This window comes from Rana temporaria, chromosome 12 (genome assembly GCF_905171775.1).
Source record: "Rana temporaria chromosome 12, aRanTem1.1, whole genome shotgun sequence".
Classification (NCBI taxonomy): Eukaryota; Metazoa; Chordata; class Amphibia; order Anura; family Ranidae; genus Rana; species Rana temporaria.
In genome coordinates, this window is record NC_053500.1 from 104,802,677 (window position 1) to 104,828,304 (window position 25,628).

A 25,628-nucleotide genomic window follows, 5' to 3' on the forward strand; every position below is an offset into this window, starting at 1 on the left:
AACGACGTGCAGAGAAAAATTAAGTTCAATGCTTCCGAGCATGTGTCGACTTGATTCTGAGCATGCGTGGATTTTTGACCGATGGATTTCCTCACAGACGATCGTTTTTTTTCTATCGTTTTTTTTAACCATCAGAAAATTTTAAGATAGGTTCTATTTTTTTTTCACCGATGGGGAAAAAAAACAATGGGGCCCACACACGATCGGTTCGTCCGATGAAAATGTTTCATCGGACCGTTTTCATCAGACGAACCGATCGTGTGTACAGGGCATTAAAGGAGTGAATTTCCCTTACTAGGGGTAGATTTTCTCTCACTTCCTGTTTTCTTCTGTTTCTAAGTATGAGTCGTATGTAAGTCAGATGTTTGTAACTCAGGGACTCCCTGTACCGTACAACCAGTACAATTATAACAACCGTCTTATGTAGAAGTCCTGTGTGGCTTGGTATCTATTTATTCATACTATAGTCGGGAAGATACTTTAATTTAAGACTCCAAAATAATACCCCCAAACCCAAAGGCCTTAGAGGCACGGCCCATATTTTTTTTTAATGCAGATTTTTATTTCAGATTTAATCTGTCAGAACAGCTTTTATCAATAGCTGTGTAATGTCAGTGTCTAACTGTTTCTATATTATTTAAAGTTAGTGGGCCGGATTCAGATAGCCTTTACGCCGGCGTATCTATTGATACGCCTCGTAAGTGCTACGAAGCGCCGGCGTATCTTCTTTCTGTATTCAGAAAGCTAGATACGCCAGAATTTCCCTGAGATCCGACTGGTGTAAGTGTCTTACACCGTTGTATCTTAGGCTGCATATTTTCGCTGGCCGCTAGGTGGCGCTTCCGTATATTTCCGCAAGGAGTATGCAAATTAGGTAGTTACGCCGATTCAGAAACGTACGTCCGCCCAGCGCATTTTGTTACGTCGTTTACGTTAGGCTTTTTCCGGCGTAAAGTTATCCCTGCTATATCAGGGGTATCCTATGTTAAGTATGGACGTCGTTCCCGCGTCGAACTTTCAAAATTTTACGTCGTTTGCGTAAGTCGTTCGCGAATAGGGCTGTACGTAAGTTACGTTCACGTCTAAAGCATTGACAATTTGCGGCGTAATTTCGAGCATGCGCACTGGGATTTTTTCACGAACGGCGCATGCGTAAAATACATCAAATACGTGGGGTCACAGTTAATTTAAATTTAAAATTTAAATTTAAAAACACGCCCACATCATCCACATTTGAATTAGGCGGGCTTACGCCGGACCACAGACGTTACGCCGCCGTAACTAAGGGCGCAAGTTCTTTCTGAATACAGAACTTGCGCCCTAATTTACGGCGGCGTAACGTATCTAAGATAAGTTACGCCCCGCGGAAGGATACACCAATGTATCTGAATCTGGCCCAGTGTGTTGATCCTTCAGATCAGATCTGATTTAGGGCTCGTTTACACCGCAGTCCTTGCGTTCCCTATGCATTTACATGCATTTGCAGTGTGTTTTCAGTGCATTGTGGCACGTTGGCAGAGCATTTTTTGGCATTATTTATTGTTCTACATGAGGTGCATTCACATCCAACAAAAATTCAACATGCTGTATTTTTTTAAAGTGATATATATATATATATCTGTTTTAAAAAAAAAATGTATTCCAGTATATATTTTCAACGGATATGTTCACCTGTAGTATATGGTACATGGTTTACCCGTATTTAGGATATAACATATTACTATTAAGCATTGGCTCACCCAGGGGTCAAGTCCTGGGGAAAAAAGTGTGGGAACTCCCACCCAAGATCCGCTCCCCCACCAATAAAAAAATGATACGCTCATATGCATAATTACTAAACCGCATGTTTTTTTTCTAAATCCCGCGATAACTCGCGGCAGACCTCCGCAATGTCTCCTGGGAACACTACCTGATGAATCCATATACAGGAAGCGGCCAGTAACATAAAGGATTACTAAGGTTCACCTGCCCCTGACAGTGACTCGACCTGGGCATCGCCGCTTAGTGAAGGATTGGCTCGGGCGGCTCGGCTGCTCTAGTCCTGCAAAGGGAACTGCGTTCCTGCTGTGAAAAAAGTGCAGGAACTCCGTTCCCACGCGTTCCCGCAGGATTCGAGCCCTGGGCTCACCCTCCCTTGATAACGGGCGGGGGATCTTTTCCCCACACCTGCTGTCAGATCTTTTTAATAATGACGCGGCTGTGGGGGGGGGGGGGCACAAAGCTGGAAAGAGATTGTGCAGAAGCCTAACATTGCACCCACAATCCACTGATTGTGGGTGCAATACTCAGGCTCCTAAAAATAAAAGTAATACATGCACATTTTTCTTTTACCTGCAAAAGCATGTTCATTGAATTTTTTTTTTTTTTTAAAGATGAGCTTAGCCTTTAAAGCACAGTTCAACCCAAAAATGGAACTTCTGCTTTTTTGGTTCCTCCCCCCCTCCGGTGTCACATTTGGCACCTTTCAGGGGGGAGGGCGGAGCAGTTACCCGTATAATCTAGGTATTTGCTTCCACTTCCTGTGATAGATCGCCGGAGATTCCACAGCTATCTACATACGGCCCCTCCTCCGCCCCCCCCCCCACTGTCTTCTGGCAGACACACGTGTCCCAGAAGACAGCAGGGACCAGTGAGATCACGCAGCAGGACTTGCGCATACGCAGTAGAGAAGCAGGCTGTGAAACCGCAAGGGTTGAATTCCTGAAGATGCCAGATCAGGTGAGGACATCACAGGCGCCCTGGACAGGTAAGTATCCTAATATTAAAAGTCAGCAGCTGCTGTATTTGTAGCTGATGACTTTTGTTTGACTCGACCTCCAAATTTCCACTTCTTCTTTTTTTTTTCTTATATAATCTGACTTCCTTTTAGAGAGAGGGAGGCTACCTTCATTCTCCATAATCCCACTGTATGTAGGAACGTAGCCACCCTGTCTTGCTCTCCCATGAGATGGGCTATAGATGGGATTTGTAGTGTGCATAGAGCAGTGCACATGACCGCAACTAATGTGCACTGCTCATTCCAAAAACAGAAGTGAGAGGTAAAAGGAGAGGTTCAGGAATTCACAGAGGACAATACTTGGAAACAAAAAACACAGTAAGATGCTATTTAATAAAAAATAGATTACCGGTCAATTAAATAGTGGATGTGTTTGAATTTTTTCTTTGGAGAATAAGGATTATGTTAAGTGTCACTTTAAAGCACCACAATGATGTAAACTAGGCTCGTTCATATACATTCATTTTTCTTGCATATGCGTTTTTACTGCTTTTAAAAACATGTTCAGCTACTGTAGACAAGCCCTTAAAGTTTAAAATCTGATTGTGTGTGTGTCCAGATTTTTACACTGCTTTTTTGTATTTTCTGTAAAAAAAGACATTATGGCCCAGATTCACAGAGTGTGGGCGCACATTACGCCGCCGTAGAGAAAACACTGTACGCTACGCCAACACAGAGCAGAGAGGCAAGCATTGCATTCAGCAAGCCAGTGCTCCCAACGCTGCGCCAGCGTGGCGTGGGTTTCGAAGGCGCACGTCGGTGTAGGTGGAAGTGGGCGTGAACCCATGCAAATGATGGGCCGAGAGCCAGACAGGTACGTATAACGAACTGCGCATGCGCCTTGACGTGGACGCAAGCCTCACAACCACACCGGCACAACTGCCTAAGCTACGCCGGATTACTGCGTACGCCGTGAACATAATGTACGCCCAGCCAGACACACGTCAAACGCACAATACGCTGGCTTGTGTTCCCTGGTGCAGACCTGTGCATGTCTGTTGCCGTGTTGCACCTCCTTTATGGGGAATAACTTTGCGCCAGACGTACAACTTACATGCATCTCGCGTAGCATGCGCCGGGCACACGCACATTTGTGAATCGCCGTATTTCCCTCATTTGCATGTTTGAATGGCTAATTAATGGTGGCGGCACCATGCGCCCAGCCCAAATGTGCGCCCACCCTACGCTGGTGTGTGCAAGCTACATCGGCGGGGTGTAGCCTGTTTTTAGGCGCATATTAGTTTGTGGGTCTGGCGCACACATACGCCGGCGCACATTTGCACGTACGTCGGCGTAACGTGTTATACGTCGGCGTAAGTGCTTTGTGAATCTGAGCCTAAATGTTTATTGGAAAAACAGAGGGGAGGGGTGGGGGCAAGGGGATAGTTGCTTAGGCTAGGCCTAAAGGGTACCCACCCAAATGGTGTGTGGACTATCTCGGTACTGATAAGGTACAATAAACATTATTAAGTTAAAAAATATTTTATTACAGTAAAAATTACAAAAATGGACAATAATGCACATCAGAGATTGGTCGTGGTCTCAACTAGTTTCGCCGGGATACCGCTTCTTCAGGAGAGCCAATCTATAGAATAAATAATACAATAAAATACATATAATACAGTTCAGCAATAAGGTAAATGATGCATAAGGAGAAAAAATTCCTTACCCGATGAGTAATGAAACAGGCGCGGAGCCAGGCCGCCCAGATTGGTTTTCCTCTCTGTTTTTCCAATATAACTGGATGATGGGACGTTTTTTATTTTTATTATGATTTCTTATATGAGGCTATACTCCCATTTTGTTCATTAAATGTTTATTGTATTTACTTAAAATATCCATTGCACTTTACTTGTATGATATTTGTAGTTTGACAGACACTGCAGATGGTTTGCAGAAACAAGTAGATGATCTGCAGAGGCAAGTTGAGGATCTGCGTGATATGGAAAAGGTACGCATCAGGAGGGACAAGAGGGAGAGACGGCGCACTATCCATACTTTCCCCTGTCTACGTGAACTGACTTCTTGTATTGGGTGAGTGCAAGACTGTGAGTGGCTACAAAATGCCAAGACAATGTTGAAAAAAAAAAAAAATTCTAAGTGAAATAATTAAAGTGATATTAAAGTCTTGTTTTTTTTGTTTAACCACTTAAGCCCCGGACCAATATGCTGCCTAAAGACCCAAGGGGTTTTTACAGTTCGGGACTGCGTCGCTTTAACAGACAATTGCGCGGTCGTGCGACGTGGCTCCCAAACAAAATTGGCGTCCTTTTTTCCCCACAAATAGAGCTTTCTTTTGGTGGTATTTGATGACCTCTGCGGTTTTTATTTTTTGCGCTATAAACAAAAATAGAGCGACAATTTTGAAAAAAATGCAATATTTTTTACTTTTTGCTATAATAAATATCCCCCAAAAACATATATAAAACATTTTTTTTCCCTCAGTTTAGGCCGATACGTATTCTTCTACCTATTTTTGGTAAAAAAAATCGCAATAATCATTTATCGGTTGGTTTGCGCAAAATTTATAGCGTTTACAAAATAGGGGATAGTTTTATTGCATTTTTTTTTTTTTTTTTACTACTAATGGCGGCGATCAGCGATTTTTTTCGTGACTGCGACATTATGGCGGACATGCATTTAAATTGCATTCTTTATTGTGAAAATGACAGTTGCAGTTTGGGAGTTAAACACAGGGGGCGCTGTAACATTTAGTGTTCACTTAGTATGTGTTTACTACTGTAGGGGGGTGTGGCTGTAGGACTGACATCATCGATCGAGTCTCCCCTATAAAAGGGATCACTCGATCGATGTGCCGCCATAGTGAAGCACGGGGAAGCCGTGTTTACGCACGGCTCTCCCCGTTCTTCAGCTCCGGGGAGCGATCGTGACGGAGCGGCTATAAACGAATAGCCGCGCCGTCGTCCCCGGATCGCTCCCCGAGGCTTACCGACCGCCGCATGTAGCGGGGGGGGGTCCCGATCGGACCCCCCACCCACGTCAAGCAGAGCACGTACAGGTACGTTGATGTGCCTGTCCGTGCCATTCTGCTGACGTATATCTACATGAGGAGGTCGGCAAGTGGTTAAAAATAACAAACATGTTATACTTGCCTGTTTTGTGCAATGGTTTTTCAAAGAGCAGGCCAGATCCTCCTCTTCTCAGGTCCCTTGATGGCGCTCCTGGCCCTTCCCTCCTGCAGAGTACCCCCACAGCAAGCTGCTTTCTAGGGTGGCACTCGACCTGAGCAGCTGATCTGTGTGTCCATTCAGAGATGGAGCTGCGGCTCGGCTCTGTCCCCTCTCTCTCCTCATTTGGCTCACTGACTTTGAGTCTCAGCCAATGAGGAAATAGAGTCCCGGACAGACGAGGGAGGCTCTTGCACAATATCGCTGGATCGATATGGGGCTCAGGTAAATATTAGGGTGCTGCTGCACACAGAATGTTTTTTTTATCTCAATACTGAATGAAAAACCTTCTCCCCTTTAGAACCACATTAAAGCTGAGGTTTAGGTACGGCAATTGCTCTATTATTAATATATACCACTTCAGCCCTGGAGTATTTGGCTGCCCAATGACCAGGCCATTTTTTGCGATTTGGCCATTCGTCACTTTAACTGACAATTGCGCGACGCGGCTCCCAAACAATTTTTTTTCCCACAAATAGAGCTTTCTTTTGGTGGTATTTGATCACCTCTGCGGTTTTAATTTTTTTGCGCTATAAACAAAAAAGAGCGACAATCTTGGAAAAAAAAAGCAATATTTTTTACTTTTTGCTATAATAAATATCCTCCCAAAAAAAAACGAATTTCTTTCTCAGTTTAGGCCAAAACGTATTCTTCTACATATTTTTGGTAAAAATTGCAATAAGTGTATATGGATTGGTTTGGGTGAAAGTTATAGCGTCTACAAAATAGGGGATAGATTTTTTTTTTTACTTGTAATGTCGGCGATCTCTGATTTTTATCGTGACAGCGACATTATGGCGGACACATCGGACACTTTTGACGCTATTTTGGGACCATTGTCATTTATACAGCGATCAGTGCTATAAAAATGCATTGATTGCTGTGTAAATGACACTGGCAGGGAAGGGGGTTAACCACTAGGGGGCGAGGAAGGAGTTAAGTGTGTCCTAGGGAGTGTTTCTAACTGCTTCAGGGTCCTGTGCCAAGTGTCTGTCCTGCTGCATTGTGAACATAATGAATGCTAAGCATTCTTTGATTGGACAAGGTGGAGAGTGTGACATCACCGCCCTGACTCTCTACCTCATCAGAGAACACTCTGCATTCAGTTAGAAAATGCAAAATGTTCCCTGGATGGCACCTGTGCCGAGTGAGCAACCATCTGCGTTTACTAAGCAGCTGGAAAGCCACTGGGCACGGGACGCAGAAGCTAGCAGCAATCACTGTAATAGCGTTGTCTACCACAGTGATTTCCAGCTTCCATTGGCATCCCACAGGTATGGCACATACATGCTTACATTGGTCCAAGATGGATGATTTTGGAATGAGTGTAATTTCTCAAACGAAAGCCACATTCACTTTTATAAATTTTGTTCTTTTGAGATAAATTTTCCATCCTGCCCCTTCAAATTTTGCCATCACTGCTGCTGAAAATGGACATCGATTTGACCCCACTAATGTTTTGAAAATCAAACAAACTTTCCTGAAACAAAAGTTTCTGTACAAAAATCTTCTTATGTATGGCCAGCTTAACTCCCTTGTAACATAAACCCTAACCCTCCCTTTAACCCTAAAACTAACCTTCATACTAACCCCCCTTGTTACCATAAAGCTACCCTTCATACTAACCCCCCTTGTTACCATAAAGCTACCCTTCATACTGACCCCCCTTGTTACCATAAAGCTACCCTTCATACTAACCCCCCTTGTTACCATAAAGCTAACCTTCATACTAACCCTCCTTGTTACCATAAAGCTAACCTTCATACTAACCCTCCCTTTAACCCTAAAGCTAACCTTCATACTAACCCCCCTTGTTACCATAAAGCTAACCTTCATACTAACCCCCTTGTTACCATAAAGCTAACCTTCATACTAACCCTCCTTGTTACCATAAAGCTAACCTTCATACTAACCCTCCTTGTTACCATAAAGCTAACCTTCATACTGACCCTCCTTGTTACCATAAAGCTAACCTTCATACTAACCCCCTTGTTACCATAAAGCTAACCTTCATACTAACCCCCCTTGTTACCATAAAGCTACCCTTCATACTAACCCTCCTTGTTACCATAAAGCTAACCTTCATACTAACCCTCCTTGTTACCATAAAGCTAACCTTCATACTAACCCTCCTTGTTACCATAAAGCTAACCTTCATACTAACCCTCCTTGTTACCATAAAGCTAATCTTCATAATAACCCCCCTTGTTACCATAAAGCTAACCTTCATATTAACCCCCCTTGCTACCATAAAGCTAACCTTCATAATAACCCCCCTTGTTACCACAAAGCTAACCTTCATATTAACCCCCCCCTTGTTACCATAAAGCTAACCTTCATACTAACCCCCCGAAGCCTCGCTCCTCTCCCCTCCTCTCCACTGCGTTGTCATTGAAACTGTGGGCACCCAGCCGTGACAGCTTGTGGCTTCACGTTCGGGTGCGCACTGTACAAGAGCGAGTCGCGCTGCACTCTCCGAGTGGACAGGCAATCTTCTGGGACATGTGACGTGTCCCAGAAGATATCCTAGAGGAAGGGTGTCGCCTAGGGGGAGAGGGGGAGTCAACCTGGGCGGCCTGAAGGTGGAAGGGGGAGAGGGGGAGTCAACCTAGGCGGCCTGAAGGTGGAAGGGGGAGAGGGGGAGTCAACCTAGGCGGCCTGAATGTGGAACGAGGAAGGGGGAGTCAACCTAGGCGGCCTGAAGGTGGAAGGGGGAGAGGGGGAGTCAACCTAGGCGGCCTGAATGTGGAACGAGGAAGGGGGAGTCAACCTAGGCGGCCTGAAGGTGGAACGAGGAAGTGGGACAGGAAGTCCCTCTCTAAAGTAAGTACCCGCTCCCCCTCCCCCAAATGTGGCATGTAAGGGGGCAAGGAGTACTTAAAGCGTAAGTTACACTTTTGGGTGGAACTCCGCTTTAAGGGAAAATGGTTGATTTTTACCGCCTCCCAACCGCAAGTGTAAACGAGGCCTGCCACTAACTCTTCTCATTTGTCCAGATCTCTCAGTGAGGTTGGTTGGCCCAGTCTTTCGATGTAGGCTTCATTTTGACATTTTCTCAGGTCAGCATTCATTTTTTTAATTCTTTATCCATAGGTATGAAGACTCATTCAGCCTGCATTCATCATGTCTGGATCTGTCTCAGAAGCCTTTGCAGAGAGAAAATGAGCATTTGCAGAGAGCAGTAAATGCTCTACGAGCCCAGGTGGTAGAGGAACGCCAGAGGAAGGAGAAGGCAGAGCGGGAGTACCAGGCAGTGCTGCAAGAGTATACCGATCTGGAACAAAGGGCCTTTGAGATGGAAAACTGCAGATTACGCATTAAAGAGCTGGAGAATGAACTGCAGGAATTGCAGCAGATGAAGCAGGTGAGGATTGTGTCATGACCAATATGCCTGCATGGAAGGAGAGACATTGGGTTTGGTTTACTAAAGGCAAATAGGCTGTTCACATTGCAAGGGAATTTTCCCTTAGCTTGTACGTGATTGGATGATGGAAGTCAGCAAAGCTTCACCTCATTCATTAACCACTTGCCTACAGGGCACTTTCACCCCCCTTCCTGCCCAAGCCATGTTTTAGCTTTCAGCGCTGTCACACTTTGAATGACAATTGCGCGGTCATGCATCACTGTACCCAAATGGAATTTTTTTTCCCCACAAATAGAGCTTTCTTTTGGTGGTATTTGATCACAGTAACCCCCCCTCAGTGCAGACACCCCCCCAATAGTACAGACAGTAACCCCCCTCAGTGCAGACACCCCCCAGTAGTACAGACAGTAACCCCCCCCCCCTCAGTGCAGACTCCTCATCAGTACGACTCCTAGTCCCCCTTACAGACCTCAGACAGCGGTGTGTGTCCCTCGAGCGCGGGCTCCTCCTCCTATCTGTTGCACCCATAAAATGTATATATACATACATACGTATACACACATTAGGGCTGCAACTAACGATTATTTTCATAATCAATTAGTTGGCCGATTATTGTTTTGATCGGATAATAGCCTTATTAAAAAAAATAATTGACCCAATTTGTTGTTGGGCAGATTACAAAACACAAATTGCCGCAAAAACACATTCCATGCTTTTCTGCAGCTTCTCCATTGAAGTATATTGAACAAAAAAAAACAAAATGGCACAGTTTTTGCGTTAAAAACTCTTTACCCTTTCCAAATACGCAGCAGCTGAAAAAAATCATGGATGTGAACGTGTGCCATAGGAAAACATGTAAATGAACTGTAGTATGTTTCTGCAAAAAACAGAGGTGTGACCCCAGGCCCTGAGATGTTTAGTAACATAATGGGGGTTAAAAAAAAAAGTAAGTATAAAAAGAGCAAATAATCGCTACTGTAAGGGGTTAATTTTTTTACTGTGGGACAGTGAAAGTAATATTTACAGTAGCGATTATTTGCTTTTTTGTACTATAAAGGGCTAATTTTCATTTTTTTAACCCCATTATGTTACTGGCCGATTAATCGATTATGAAAATTGTAATCAAATAATTTCATAATCGATTAGTTGTTTCGGCCCTAACACACATACACACATTTTAAATTTCTATTTTAAATTGAAGGGGTTGTTTTACAAGGTGAGGGTTCACATATACTTGAAAGTAAATTTGATTTTCTTATTTTTATGGTCGCTTTACAGCTCCAAGTTTTTATTATATTTTAAGTTTGTAAATCCCCAAGTGTGTGTCCAGCACAGCAATTAGCCTTCTTGTTGAATGATTTCCAAGATAAATATGTATTGTGAAATAAGCCACGTAGATGTTGTATTGTTCTCTTTTGGTCTCAGCAATCTGCATCGAATTTCAAGTGAGGACCTGCAACCACTTGTGTGTGTGGCCAAACTTTTAAAGGTAAACTTTTAAAGTTGAACTAACCCTTTGGCCATAAACATTATGGCCCGGATTCAGAAAGGACTTATGCCGACGTATCTACTGATACGCCGCGTAAGTGCACAGATGCGCCGTTGTATCTCTGCGCCTGATTCTCCAAGTAACAGACGCCTGAAATTTGGCTTCATACGTCCGATGTAAGTTTCCTACGCCGTCGTATCTTGGGCGCATATTTGCGCTGGCCGCAAGGGGCGCTTCCATTGATTTACGCGTCGAATATGTAAATGAGCGAGATACGCCGATTCACGAACGTACTTACGCCCATTGCAGTAATCTACGCCATTTACGTAAGGCGTACGTCCGGCGTAAAGTTATTCCACATAAAGCAGGTGTAAGTCATGTTAGGGTATGGACGACGGAACAGCCGTCGTATTTTACGTCGTTTACTTAAGTCGTACGTGAATGGGGCTGGGCGTAGGTTACGTTCACGTCGTAGGCATTGAGCCGGCGTATCTTAGGGAGTAAATTCGACGTGATTCTGAGCATGCGCGCGCATGCGCCATTTGTTCGGCTCATCATTTGCATGGGGTCAAGCTTCATTTAAATGAATCACTACCTTCCTACTTTGAATTAGGCGGGCTTACGCCGGACAATTTACGTTACGCCGGCGCAACGTTGGGAGCGAGTGCTTTGTGAATACTGTTCTTGCCTCTCTATGTTACGTCGGCGTAGCGCATATGAGATGCGCTACGCCCGCACAAATATACGCCGCTCTACGTGAATCCAGCCCACCAAACCCACTTTCCGTGTACTAAATGCCTTAGGAATCCAGATATTGGCTTGTAAAAGTAGATGTGCCACCATATGAGTGCAATACATAGCCCGGTAGAGCTGTGGGTCCGCCCACTATAGGCTGCCTGCAGAAAACTACAGGGGGGGGGGGGTGTTGTTCAGAGGTTTATGTTCTTACACTGTACCATGTCGGCCCGTGTGGGTCCCTTTCCCGTTATAAATAAAAACTACAGGGGGGGGCGGATAGAAGACCAGTAAAGCCTCAGGCCTCTTTCACACGGAGCGGACCGTTTTTGTGTCCGCTCCGTGTGTGTCCGTCGGCTCAGCGGGAATTCCCGCTGAGCTGTCGGCGGACAGGGCGGTCCCCGCACACAGTGCATAGACCGCCCTGTCTCTCCTCCGCTCTCCCCTATGGGAAATCGGATGCAGACGGACCGTCTGTCCGTCTGCATCCGATCCGCCGGACAGAAGAAAAATAGGGTTTTCTTTCGTCCGCAAAAGCGGATCCTGACGGACGCGGATGGTCGCGGACGTTAGCGGATGCTCCATCCGCTAACGGACGCGATCCCATAGGGATGTATTACAAGTCCGTAAACGGACTTGTAATACACAGACGAACGGAGTGAAAGGACCCTTATACACACAATCGTATTTTCCGACGGGAATTGTGTGATGACAGACTGTTGCCCGTTTCTACGCTCCATCGGACAATTGTTGTTGGATTTTCCGAGGAGAAATGTTGAATAGCATGCTTTAAACTTTTCCGCCAACAATTGTGTGTTGTCGGATTTTCCGAGCGTGTCTACACAAGTCTGTTGGACAGAAGTCCAAAGTACAAACACGCATGCTCAACATTAGCAGAAGGTGCCCAAAGGGTGGCGCTAAAGAGCTTTTTTGTAGAGAAAATGTTGTAGAGAAAGACACGCTGATTGCACAGCTGTGTGTTGGGCTATTTAGTTCTGACCCGACTATGGGTCCTTTTACACGGAGCGGACCGTTTTTGTGTCCGCTCCGTGTGTGTGTCCGTCGGCTCAGCGGGGATCATCCGTAATCCCCGCTGAGCTGTCGGCGGACAGGGTGGTCCCCGCACACTGTGCAGAGACCGCCCTGTCTTTCCTCCGCTCTCCCCTATGGGGAATCAGATGAAGACGGACCGTATGTCAGTATTCATCTGATCCGATCCGCCGGACGGAAGAAAAATAGGGCTTTCTTCCGTCCGAAAAAACAGATTTTTACGGACGCGGATCTTTGCGGACGTTAGCGTATGCATCATCCGCTAACGTCTGCAATCCCATAGGGATGCATTACAAGTCGTAAACGGACTTGTAAAAAGCGGGCGAACGGTCCGCACATGTGAAAGGGGCCTCTGGCTCAGGGCCCCACCCTACAGACAGGAAGTCTGTTCCTGGGAATCAGGTGCACTCCCATCCCTCTGAGAGGAGTCAGACGCTGCATGGGTGCAGCTAGAGTATGCATGTCTGCAGGAGGCAGATGTCTTTAGTGATTGAGCAGCAAGACGCTGATCAGGAGTAAGCTAGGAGAGAGCTTAACTCTAGGAAACTCTGGTCTGAGGAGCAGACCTAAGGCCTAGGCTAAAGGCCTAAAACAGCCAGATGGCAAGAATGAAAGCCAGGAGGCTAAAGTATTGAGTATGCAAGATACAGGAATGGTGGAACCCCCTGCGAGGGCTGCTGATGTATTTGTGACATTTTTGTGCTTTTAAATAAAAGTGGGATACCAGGCCCTTTAAAAACTCAGTTCTGGACTGGCGTACTCACTAAAAACGCGCCTACCGCTGGAGTCTAATCACCCCAATCTTACACCACGTAGTTTCGTGTTTGTTGCCTGACAATTCTTTGCCATTTGTACGCAAGACAAATTCCTGGCCAACGCCCTTTGGACAAAAGTCCTACACTTTGTCCAATGAAAATCCGATCGTGTGTATGAGGCTTTACTCTGCATAAGCAGAGAGAGAAGCAGTGACTGCACAGAGAAAAAGGAGTTGTGTAAAAAAATGCACAAAGGATACCAAGATTTAAGTTAGAATACACATGTCACTTTTATTTAGATATATTTGTTTAGTTAAGCTGATCAAATCCGAAAATAAATGCAAAAAAGCCTTTAACCACTTACCCCCCCGGACCATATTGCTGGTCAAAGACCAGAGCACTTTTTGCGATTCGGGACTGCGTCGCTTTAACTGACAATTGCGCGGTCGTGCGACGTGGCTTCCAAACAAAATTGGCGTCCTTTTTTCCCCACAAATAGAGCTTTCTTTTGGTGGTATTTGATCACCTCTGCGGTTTTTATTTTTTGCGCTATAAACAAAAATAGAGCGACAATTTTGAAAAAAAATGAATATTTTTTATTTTTTGCTATAATAAATATCCCCCAAAAATATATAAAAAAAAAAAATTTCCTCAGTTTAGGCCGATACGTATTCTTCTACGTATTTTTCGTAAAAAAAAATCGCAATAAGCGTTTATTGATTGCGCAAAAGTTATAGCGTATACAAAATAGGGGGTATTTTTATGTCATTTTTATTAATATATTTTTTTTTACTAGTAATGGCGGCGATCAGTGATTTTTTTTTTTTTTCGGTACTGCGACATTATGGCGGACACTTCGGACACTTTTGACACATTTTTGGGACCAGTGGCATTTTTATAGCGATCAGTGCTATAAAAATGCATTGGATTACTATAAAAATGCCACTGGCAGTGAAGGGGTTAACACTAGGGGGCGGGGAAGGGGTTAAGTATGTCCCTGGGTGTGTTCTTACTGTGGGGGGGGGGTGGCCTCACTAGGGGAAACACTGATCCTCTCTTCATACATTGTATGAACAGAAGATCAGCATTTCCCTCCCTGACAGGACCGAGAGCTGTGTGTTTACACACACAGCTCCCGGTCCCCGCTCTGTAACAAGCGATCGCGTGTGCCCGGCGGCGATCGTGCCCGCCGGGCACACGCACGGGAGTCGGGGGCGAGCAGGGGGCGCGCGCGCCTCCGGCGGCGCGCACGCGCCCCTAGTGGCCGCTCGAAGAGCTGACGTTATACTACGTGCTCTCGCCCAGGAGAGCCGACCTGCCACCGTAGAATGACGGCGGCTGTTCGGCAAGTAGTTAACTAGATGCCGACCAGCCGTCGCAGTTCTACGGCGGCAGGTTGGCTCTCCTGCGCGAGAGCCCGTAGCTCTACGTCGGCTCTCGAAACACACAGCTCTCGGTCCTGTCAGGGGAGAAATGCCTGACCATCTGTTCATACAATGTATGAACCGAGATCAGTCATTTCCCCTAGTGAGTCCACCCCCCCCCCCTACAGTTAGAACACACCCAGGGAACATACTTAACCCCTTCCCCGCCCCCTAGTGTTAACCCCTTTCCTGCCAGTGGCATTTTTATAGTAATCAATGCATTTTTATAGCAACTGATCGCTATAAAAATGCCAATTGTCCCAAAAATGTGTCAAAGGTGTCCGAAGTGTCCGCTGTATTGTCACAGTACCGAAAAAAAATCGCTGATCGCCGCCATCACTAGTAAAAAAAATATTAATAAAAATGCCATAAAACTACCACCTATTTTGTAAACGCTATAACTTTTGCGCAAACCAATCAATAAACGCTTATTGCGATTTTTTTTTTTTTTTTACGAAAAATATGTAGAAGAATACGTATCGGCCTAAACTGAGAAAAACTTTTTTTTTATATATTTTTGGGGGATATTTATTATGGTAAAAAGTAAAAAATATTCATTTTTTTCAAAATCTATTTTTGTTTATAGCGCAAAAACTAAAAACCGCAGAGGTGATCAAATACCAACAAAAGAAAGCTCTATTTGTGGGAAAAAAAGGACGCAAATTTTGTTTGGGAGCCACGTCGCACGACCGCGCAATTGTCAGTTAAAGCGACGCAGTGCCGAATCGCAAAAAGTGCTCTGGTCTTTGACCAGCAATATGGTCCGGGGCTTAAGTGGTTAAAAAGATGGATTGCCGGCACCTTAAGTTGGCAGGGCTGATCTTGAGACTCGATTGTACCTATTTAATGTAGCTGCATCCTAATCTAAAATAAACATTGGGTAAGAAAATAGCAAGGCATGTAGGTAAATCCTGTAAACATAAAACTTAAAGTCCAACTCCGGGCAAATACAAAATGATCCCTTCCAGTGGGATTGTGCCCGCACTGCAAGTGTTAATTGCTCATTTATGTCTAGGGAAAATAAAAGGAGATATACTTACCTGATCCTGCCTGCAGTTTAACTGGTCTCTGCAGCTTCTTCAATCCCATACTCTAGCGGTCCTGATATCATCAAGACCAAAGCAGGGTCCATAGCCTTGCTTTGGTCATGAAAATGCCATGAAAACGCTGGATTGTGGAGGAGCCGAGGATCAGGTAAGTAAAACTGTTTCTCTTCTTCCCTGGACAAAACAAGCTTTTAAAGAGGAAGTAAAGCCTCAGGGAAAAAATAAATAAATGCAACCTGAAAGGTGACGGAGGAGAGGAACTTGGACAGCTGCAGGGGCTTTGATCTCAGGTAAGTAATTCATAATGAGCTAGTATAGCATACTAGCTCATCATAAATTACTTACCTGAGATCAAAGCCCCTGCAGCGGTCCTCGTTCCTCTCCTCGGTCACCACCATCTCTCCCAGAGTGACTTCCGGGTATCGCGGCTCCGCCTGCACGCCGTTGTCTATGGCGCATGCGCTGTAGACATCGGAGCCTGTGTTTTGCATATATCTCCTGAACGTGTAGGTTTAGGAGATATTTCTTGTACCTACAGGTAAGCCTCAATTTATGCTAACCTGTAGGTAATAGTGGTCTGTAAGGGTTTACAATCACTTTAACCCTTGCAGTGCGGACGCACCCACTGCAAGGGGTCATTTTTTTCTCTGCCTGGACTTGGCCTTAAAAACACACATAGAATTTAAGATACTTTAAAAAAAAATTAAGATACTAATAAAAGTATAAAATCTCTATATATTTTTGCCAATGATGATTGCAAGTTTCCCAAGAATACACAAAGCACTAATAATCTCCTCAGTGTCCAAGCACTTGATGTATTCTTTCCTTCCAATGTGATGCAGAAATTAAGATCATAAGTGATGCAGTTAAGGCAAGCAATGGGTTGAAGAAAAGAAAATTGCTTGACTCGAATCCCTCCTGCCGAGCGATTGTGTTCTCTCGGCGGGAGGATGCCATCCCTGCCAGGAAAACACACATTATTAGAGGCGGGTTCTGCCCAAGTTCAACTCATTCAGCCTTTCATCACATGGTTAAAATCGCTTTACAACCACTTTTACCTACAGGTAAGCTTAGATTAAGGCTTACTTGTAGGTGCTCAAAATTTCTCCTAAACCTCCACAGCGCCGTAATGACGGGCGCCGATGTCTACCGCGCATGCGCTTTAGGCGAACTAAAGGAGGCCGTGCCTGGCAGCTCCCATGCTCTTGCGCGGGAGTGACGTCATTGCGGCTCCGGCCAATCACAGCGCCGGAGCCACGTTACCCGGAAGTAACCACCGGGAGAGATGTCGGCCGCTCGAGCGGTGTACGAGGACGGCTGCGGGGGCTTCGATCTGAGTTGAGTATTACATAATGAGCTAGTATGCTATGCATACTAGCTCCTTATGCCTTTGTCTTGCAGGTGGTATTTTTTATTTTTTTGATAAGTGGGTTTACTTCCTCTTGAAGTGTATGTGAACCCTGAAGTTCTACTATTTGCCCCTTTTTTATTTGTTGAATATCCCAGCAAGTGTTTTGTTATATCAGTTTGATAAAAACATGTTAAAGCGGGGGTTCACCCTATCGCCGAAAAAAAAAAAAAAATGTTTTCTTTTACCTTAAAATCAGGCATTGTAGCGCGAGCTACAGTATGCCTGTCCCAAATTTTTTACCCCCGTACTCACCTTGTAGTCGTCCATCGAAGATACCGGGGAATGGGCGTGCCTATGGAGACGGAGGATGATTGACGGCCGGCTCTGGCGCGTCACGCTTCTCCGGAAATAGCCGAAATAGGCTTGGTCTTCACGACGCGTGCGCATAGCCTGTGCGCAGGCGCCGTGAAGAGCCGAGACCTACTCCGGCTGTCTTCGGGGAGAGTGACGTGCCAGGGCCGGCCGTCAATCATCCTCCCTCTCCATAGGCACGCCCATTCCCCGCGGGAGCCGAAATCTACGATGTCCGAGTACAAGGTGAGTACGGGGTTAAAAAAATCGGGACAGGCATACTGTAGCTCGCGCTACAATGCCTGTCTCGATGGTAAAATGTGTCGGGAGGGGGTGAACTACCGCTTTAACCAGAATCCAGTTCTGTTAAAGCGGAGTTCCAACCACAATTAGCATTTTTTAAATGTATGTCCTTTCATCCTGCGTTTTTATAATATAAATCCGGTCACTTACTATTTTACAATCCGCCGCCGATCCGCATAGATATTCAAAAAAGATAGTTTATAAAACTATATCTACACCTTTGTCATTTTGCTTGTGGGCATTGTGAAGCCTACAAGCAGTTACTTCCTGGAAGTCTTGGATGGGGAGTGATAATTGGACAGCGCACTGCATCCTGGGAAATGATGACACACATTTCCCAGGAGCATTAGAGGGAGATGATGTCATAATCCTAGGTGCTTTCAAAGGCAGATTTCGTGGGACCGCATAGCAACAGGCATTTCCAGATGAGTAAAAAAAAAAAAAAAAAATCTTTTTTTTGTTTTCCTTTTTTAGTCGTAAGCTACAGTTTAAAGGAAAATTGTTTTTTTGATGGAACCTCCACTTTAAGTGTCCTGTGCACTCTGCAGTGCCATCTCAATCTTATCAGACCCCTATGGTATATACTGTAGATAATGAAGTCCCACATCCTGCCATAGGCAGGCCATAGATGGTGCAAATGTCATTGCAAGAAAGAAATCCCTCCCGCTGAGACATTGTATTCCCCCAGCAGGGGAAGCCATTCCCGCCGGGAGAACACGGTGATTATTGCAGGGGGCTATAGCAGCTGCTAGCAATACTCACAAGTAAAATACAGCAGGCTGGTTGTACCCAAGTTGATCGATCGATCCATAAACTTGGTACTTTCAGACTGCCCATACACGGTTCGAATCTCAGCTGGTTCCTGATTCAAACCGTTGATGAACCGGTACCCTGACGAAAAAGCTCCCCCGGCGCGGCGCTTGCGCAGTACGAACTCAACTGAGCATACGAAAATAGCCGAAGATGTAGAGCTAAGAGTCGGCTCTACACGGCGCCTGCGCACTGACTATCACACATGTCGCACGCTCCCAATGCTAGTGATACTCTGCAAAGGGGCGGGGGTGATTTTAGCAATAAAGCACACGTCTTAGCGGGGCACATTGCAAAACCTGACCATCAACAGTGCATAACCCGCCCTTCATTTGTTTTAACACGCCCTGCCAAGTCGTGTACTTTATTGATAAAATCACCCCCGCCCCTTGCAGAGTAGCACTAGCATCGGGAGCGTGCGGCATGTGTGATAGTCAGTGCGCAGGCGCCGTGTAGAGCTGACTCTCGGCTCTACATCCTCGGCTATTTTCGGAGGCTCAGTTGAGTTAGTACTGCGCAAGCGATGTGCCTGCGCAGTACAGGGGGGTCCTTATCCGCCGGGGGGAACTTATTCGGCAGAACACCGGCATTAAGGTGACAAAACTGCTCCCTTGTAGATACAGTACAGTAAGAGAGTGTTTGTTTCTGAATGGTGGAGGAACATTCAACCCCGACTATTTCCAGCAGCAGACAGAAAGCTACCTGCATTGCTTCCGGGGCGCAACAAAGTGTGTGTTCTTGATGCTAGGAAAATGGTTCATTTGGGCTAACTGGGCCCGACTGAACTATTTAAGATGACCGAAAACATGGAATTCTTCTTTTAAGGGACGCTCTTTGGACTGAGGGATAACAGTTGGTAAAGTTTAACCATCAAGTCAGGGAAACTTTAGCACCGAAAAACAAAGTAAAAACGAAATCAGAGAAAGGCATAAAAAAGATTTTCTGACTAATAAAATAAATAGGCATCTTGTAATGCAGGGGTGCCCAACCTTTTAATGAGCGAGGGCCACTTAAGCGACTTGGAAACCAATCGCTTGCCACAATGAGTGAAGCGGGCGGATGGCAGGTCAATGTCCACCCTGCATATGCAGAGCGGACACATAAAATTGTATTCTATGGGCCCTCCGATCTGATCTGTTTAGATCAGGGGTCTCAAACTCAAATTACCTGAGGGCCACAAGACAAGTTTTCATATGCCATGGGGGGCCACATGCAAACTTTCAAACTTCAAAAGCAACAGTACTGGTGTCAGCGAACACATTATTAACCCCCAGCACTGGTGTCAGCGAGCGCATTATTACCACCAGCACTGGTGTAAGGCAGGGTTTGACAAATTTGCTTGGAATCTAGGAGCCAGCTAAAAAAGTTAGGAGCCAGAAAACGCACCCCGTCCCGACGAGCTTGCGCGCAGAAGCGAACACATACGTGAGCAGCGCCCGCATATGTAAACGGTGTTCAAACCACACATGTGAGGTATCGCCGCGATTGGTAGAGCGAGAGCAATAATTCTAGCTCCTCTGTAACTTAAAACATGCAACCTGTAGATTTTTTTAAACGTCGCCTATGAAGATTTTAAAGGGTAAAAAAGTTTGTCGGCATTCCACAAGCGGACACAATTTTGAAGCGTGACATGTTGGGTATGAATTTACTCGGCGTAACATTATCTTTCATAATATTAAAAAAAATGGGGATAACTTTACTGTTGTCTTATTTTTTAATTAAAATTTTTTTAATTTTTTCCCAAAAAAGTGCTCTTGTAAGACCGCTGCGCAAATACGGCGTAACAGAAAGTATTGCAACGATCGCCATTTTATTCTCTAGGGTGTTAGGATAAAAAATATATATAATGTTTGGGGGTTCTAATTAGAGGGAAGAATATGGCAGTGAAAATAGTGTAAAATTACATTAGAATTGCTGTTTAACTTGTAATACCAACGGCCACCACCAGATGGCGCCAGCTCACATCTTTTTTTTGGCTCCCCTCACTTCCACCCTGCCTGCGGGCCATTTATAACTGGTCCGCGGGCCGCAAATGGCCCGCGGGCCGGTACTTTGAGACCACTGGTTTAGGTGGAACGGGACAGACCCCCTTCTGTTTTTTTTTTAGTGGATCATATTGGACGTAGGTGGGTGTTTATGGTCACAAGTCCTTTTACATCTGTGGTTCAATAGAGGTGAACGGAGGCTCTGATTGGGTCAGACCAATCATGCCAAAGGGGCCTAAGGCTGCTTTCACCCTGACGCATTGTGGTTTACCTGCACTTCAGGTGCAGCGCAGTACACCTGTGGCCTTCCTGCGGGTTAGCTGCACTTTGCCTCAGACTTCTATTATATCCTGTAGGTGTGGTGCACTTTCTGCAGGTAATAACAGAAGTCTATGGCTCAGTGCAGGTAACCCACAGGTGTTCTACGCTGCACCTGCAAATCAGTTTGAAAGCAGCCCAGCTTCATTAACAACACTGATGCTCTGGGATGGCAGGTCGGCAACCCACAATCTGGGCTTGCCAACCCGCCGTCCCAGAGCAGGAGGTCGCGGGTCACATCAGAAGGCCCCGTGGGCCATATGTGGCCCCCGAGCCACTGGTTGGGCACCCCTGTTGTAATGTCTACTCTAAAAAGCAGGACAATTACTTTAATAACTTCAAACTTGAGTAAGGTCCAACTTGACGTTCTTTCAATGTGTAATCATTATCGGTTAATCATCTTCTGCCTTTCTTTAAACAGGTGAAGCGTTACCTCCTGGGCCGGGATGATAGCCTGTCCCAAACATTACTGGAACCGCTTAACAAGACCCCAGAAACAGATGATCCCGAGCCTTTAGATGGAGAGGTGAACCTGAGCAGCAATCAGACTCCTACAAACTCCGCTGTCAGGAAAAGCTGCAGTGACACAGCGCTAAGTGACATTGTGGGAAGGGACGCCGTTAGCCGACATGAAGGTAATTACACTCTTCATGCCAACAGCACGAGACGCCGCGGTATGTCTATCCTAAGAGAAGTGGATGAGCAGTACCATGCCTTGCTGGAACGTTATGAAGAACTGTTGGCTAAATGTAGGCGACATGAAGACAGCCTTTGCCACACTGGAGTGCAGACGTCTCGTCCCGTGTCACGGGACAACTCAAGCAGGGATCTCCCAGCAGAGGAAGTAGAACCAGAAAGAGTTCTCACGCTACAGCTAGAAGCTGCCGACCGGAGGCTGGAACAGAGCCAACCGGAATACAAGGCTCTGTTTAAAGAAATCTTTAATCGCATCCAGAGAACCAAGCAAGATATCAGTGCTGGGAAAGGGCCAGGAGGAAAATGATTAATACACGTGCCCATGGATATAAGAAGATCTGCACCCATTCCAACTGATTGATCAGAAAAGAACTGTAAATCTATGGGCACGGAAACTCCTGGCTGATTAGCCTTATAGGAAGAATTGATTGGCTGGGTTGGCTTGTCTCAGATGTGACGAGAGTGTCTGCTCAGCGCATTAAACATGCACGCTCGGCTGATACAAGTGTGCAGCTTTATGCCACAATTAGCAGACAGATCTTTCAACCTCCGTCTCACAACTGAGGGTAACCTAAGAAGCCTAAGGCTTCATTTCCACTGGCGTTTTTACAGCCACTTTTCTGAGCGTTTTTTACAGCTTAAAAACGCCTGTCCATGTTATTCTATGGCATCATGCCCACATAGACGTTTTTGAGCTGCAAATGGCATAGGCGTTTTTGAGCTGTAAAAAAAACGCAGGACCAGGGCGTTCTGAAGCTCCAGAGTAGAGCTGTAAAAACGTGCGAAAACGCTCAAAAACGCGCAAAAACGCTCAAAGCTTTTTTTTTACAAAATAAACATGGACAGGCGTTTTTAAGCTGTAAAAAAGCCTAACAACAGTGGCTGTAAAAACGCCAGTGGAAATGAAGCCTAATAATACAGCCTTTACACTAACCTCTGCACTCCAGTCTCTACATATGAGCATTTTTCACACTACCCAGAAATGGTGGCTGCTCGCGGACAAACTGCGCACTCCTTGAAAACGAGCTACTCATATATTTCTCATACATACAGTCATCTGTATCTTCCTGCACTTATTTAGATTGCTAGTATAGCCTGGGCAGGTTATTATTATTACTATACATATTCTTCAGTAACGACACTACATATAATAGCTTTCTCTAATGTAATATTGTTAGACCGGTGACGAACACATAAGACCTTTATTTATTGATGCATTAGCTGTTTCTGAGCACTATGTCTTAGCAGTTCAGTCACTGCAGAATTATGCTCATCCTTCCTAGAGTTATAAGTCTCTAGTTATTAGTACTTTTCTAAAGACAGCTACACTCTGGGAATTGACAAAGGATTCTTTGCCATTATAATGGTGCAAGAAGCTGGTGTTTGTGGCATGTACCACATTCACTAAGGCCCAGGGGTCTCAAACTAGCGGCCCTCCTGCTGTTGCAAAACTACAAGTCCCATCATGCCTCTGCCTGTGGGAGTCATGCTTGTAACTGTCAGCCTTGCAATGCCTCATGGGACTTGTAGTTTCGCAACAGTTGGAGGGCCACCAGTTTGAGACCCCTGAAGCAGATAGATTTTTTTCAGGTCTATCCGTGCCACCAACGCCAGTTTCTATTTCAGAGTAAAATAGAAACTGGCACAGGGCCTGCACCTAATTAACAAGAGAATTGCAGCAGTTCTCAGTATTGAAAACAGCCGCAGATTCCTGCCAGGTTGGACCTAGTGTACAGGGTGTGAGCTGCCTGAAGACGGCTCATATTCCTCTCTTTGCTCATACAAACAAAGCCTGCACAGCCTTCCTCCTGATTTCAGCTGAGCAAAGATAGGTAGAAAAATCCCGCGCATACAGCTCCAGTTGTTCTGTTTTGTGCTATGTCCAGGGCCGTCTTAATAGCATCATGGGCCCCTGGGCAAAGTAATGCTCTGGGGCCCCTACAATGGAGACAGTGCAGGTAAACATAAATCAAGTAGGTAGGGGATATCAAGTGTGTTGAGGGGTCAGAGTGCTGGGGGCATCATATCTGGGATGTAGAGGGGCAGCCCGGGCTCAAGGACCAGCTGCTTTGGGGAAAGGGCAGGGGCCCCCCATGCAGCTGGGGCCCCTGGGCAGTGCCCTCTCATTAAGACAGCCCTGGCTATGTCTGTTACAAAGATGGCATAGAACAGGGAACAGATCATTCCTAAATGAACAATGGATCTTGTGCCCCTTTTCCTAATCGGGAGCAGCATCAGCCCCATTTTCTAACTTTAGAAGAGCGGTGCAAGCATTATGCTTGTGCCGATCGTTAATAATTCTCAAACGTTGCTTTGATAGGGTCTACGTTTCCTACAGATTTACACGTTTTTATCACTGTCAGCAATGTGTTGCTGTTTGTTTCCCTATTTGGTAAAATTCTTATTATTATTATACAGGATTTATATAGCGCCTACAGTTTACACAGCGCTTTATGATAAAAATGGAGACAATACAGCAACAATACAAGAGGGTTAGGAGGGCCCTGCTCCTGGGAGCTTACAATCTAATAGATTTAATTAATCTACTAGATAATTTACCCTCATGTGTCATCAAGCCCAAAAGTGCAAGAAGTGTCACAGTTTCAGTTGAACCCGTCCAGTCTACATAAAAAGGTGATTTTATTGCTCTTAGGCCCCATACTCACGAGCAAACATGTCTGCTGAAACTGGCCCGCAGGCCAGTTTCAGCAGACATGTTTGGTCGTGTGTGGGCGCGAGCGGGCCGAATTCCAGCAAACATTTGCCCGCCGGGCCTTTTCCCAGCAGACAAATATTCCTGGACTTGTTTTAAAACAGTCCGCTGGAATTCTGCCCGCTCGGACATGTACGGTCGTCAGTACAGACCTACCGTACATGTCCAGGCGCCCGCCGTCCCTCGCATGCGTCGAATGACTTCGACGCATGCGTGGAAGCATTTTAAAGGCGGGCCGCCCACGTCGCCGCGTCATTGTCGCGGCGACACCGCGTCATCGACGCGGCGACACCGCGGACACGCCCCGCGTATTGTTTACGCGCGGACTTCTGTACGATGGTGTGTACAACCATCGTACAGAAGCCCTCTGGCAGACATGTATGGTGAAAACGGTCCGACGGACCGCTTTCACCATACATGTTTGGTCGTGAGTACCCGGCCTTAGTGTTCTATGGGAAGGATTTTCCCTCAGACAGAAAGTGAGGATGAATCTCCCCATCAAGGACATGGCAGTAAAACAAGGCTGTAAGCTGAACTCTAGGGGCTAGATTCAGAAAGAATTTACGCCGACGTATCTATTGATACGCCGCGTAAATTCAAATCTGCGCCGGCGCATCTTCTTTCTGTATTCAGAAAGCAAGATACGCCGAAATTAGGCTAAGATCCAACTGGCATAAGTCTCTTACGCCGTCGTATCTTAGGGTGCATATTTACGCTGGCCGCTAGGTGGCGCTGCCGTCGATTTCAGCATAGAATATGCAAATGAGCTGAATACGCCGATTCAGAAATGTACGTGCGCCCGGCGGATTTTTTTTTACGTCGTTTGCGTAAGGCTTTTTCCGGCATAACGTTACTCCTGCTATATGAGGCATAGCCAATGTTAAGTATGGACGTCGTTCCCGCGTCGTATTTTAAAATGTTTACGTCGTTTGCATAAGTCGTTCGCGAATAGGGCTTTGCGTAAATTACGTTCACGTCGAAAGCATTGACTATTTGCGACGTGATTAGGAGCATGCGCACTGGGATACATTCACGGCCGGGGCATGTGCCGTTCGTGAGAAACTTCATTTACGTGGGGTCATGTTTTATAAAACATGTTTCATAAAACACACCCACCTCTTGACAATTTGAATTCGGCGTAAGCAGATTTACGCAATGCCGCCGCAACTTACGGAGCAAGTGCTTTGTGAATATTGCACTTGCCCGTCTAAGTTGCGGAGGCGTAGCGTAAATAGGATACGCTAAGCCCGCATAAACTTACGTCCCCCTACCTG

General features: G+C 45.6%; 1 protein-coding gene across 1 annotated transcript in view; it reads left to right on the plus strand.

Moving 5' to 3' along the window:
- The window catches only part of CDR2L (cerebellar degeneration related protein 2 like), a 45,901-nt gene extending 23,931 nt beyond the window's left edge, over positions 1-21,970 (plus strand). The window contains exons 4-6 of the mRNA XM_040330066.1: positions 4,646-4,810; positions 9,058-9,328; positions 21,367-21,970. Of these exons, the coding sequence (XP_040186000.1) occupies positions 4,646-4,810; positions 9,058-9,328; positions 21,367-21,948 (1,018 nt within the window). The 3' untranslated portion in view covers positions 21,949-21,970. The remainder of the gene's footprint in view (positions 1-4,645; positions 4,811-9,057; positions 9,329-21,366) is intronic.
- The last annotated feature ends 3,658 nt before the right edge of the window (positions 21,971-25,628 follow it).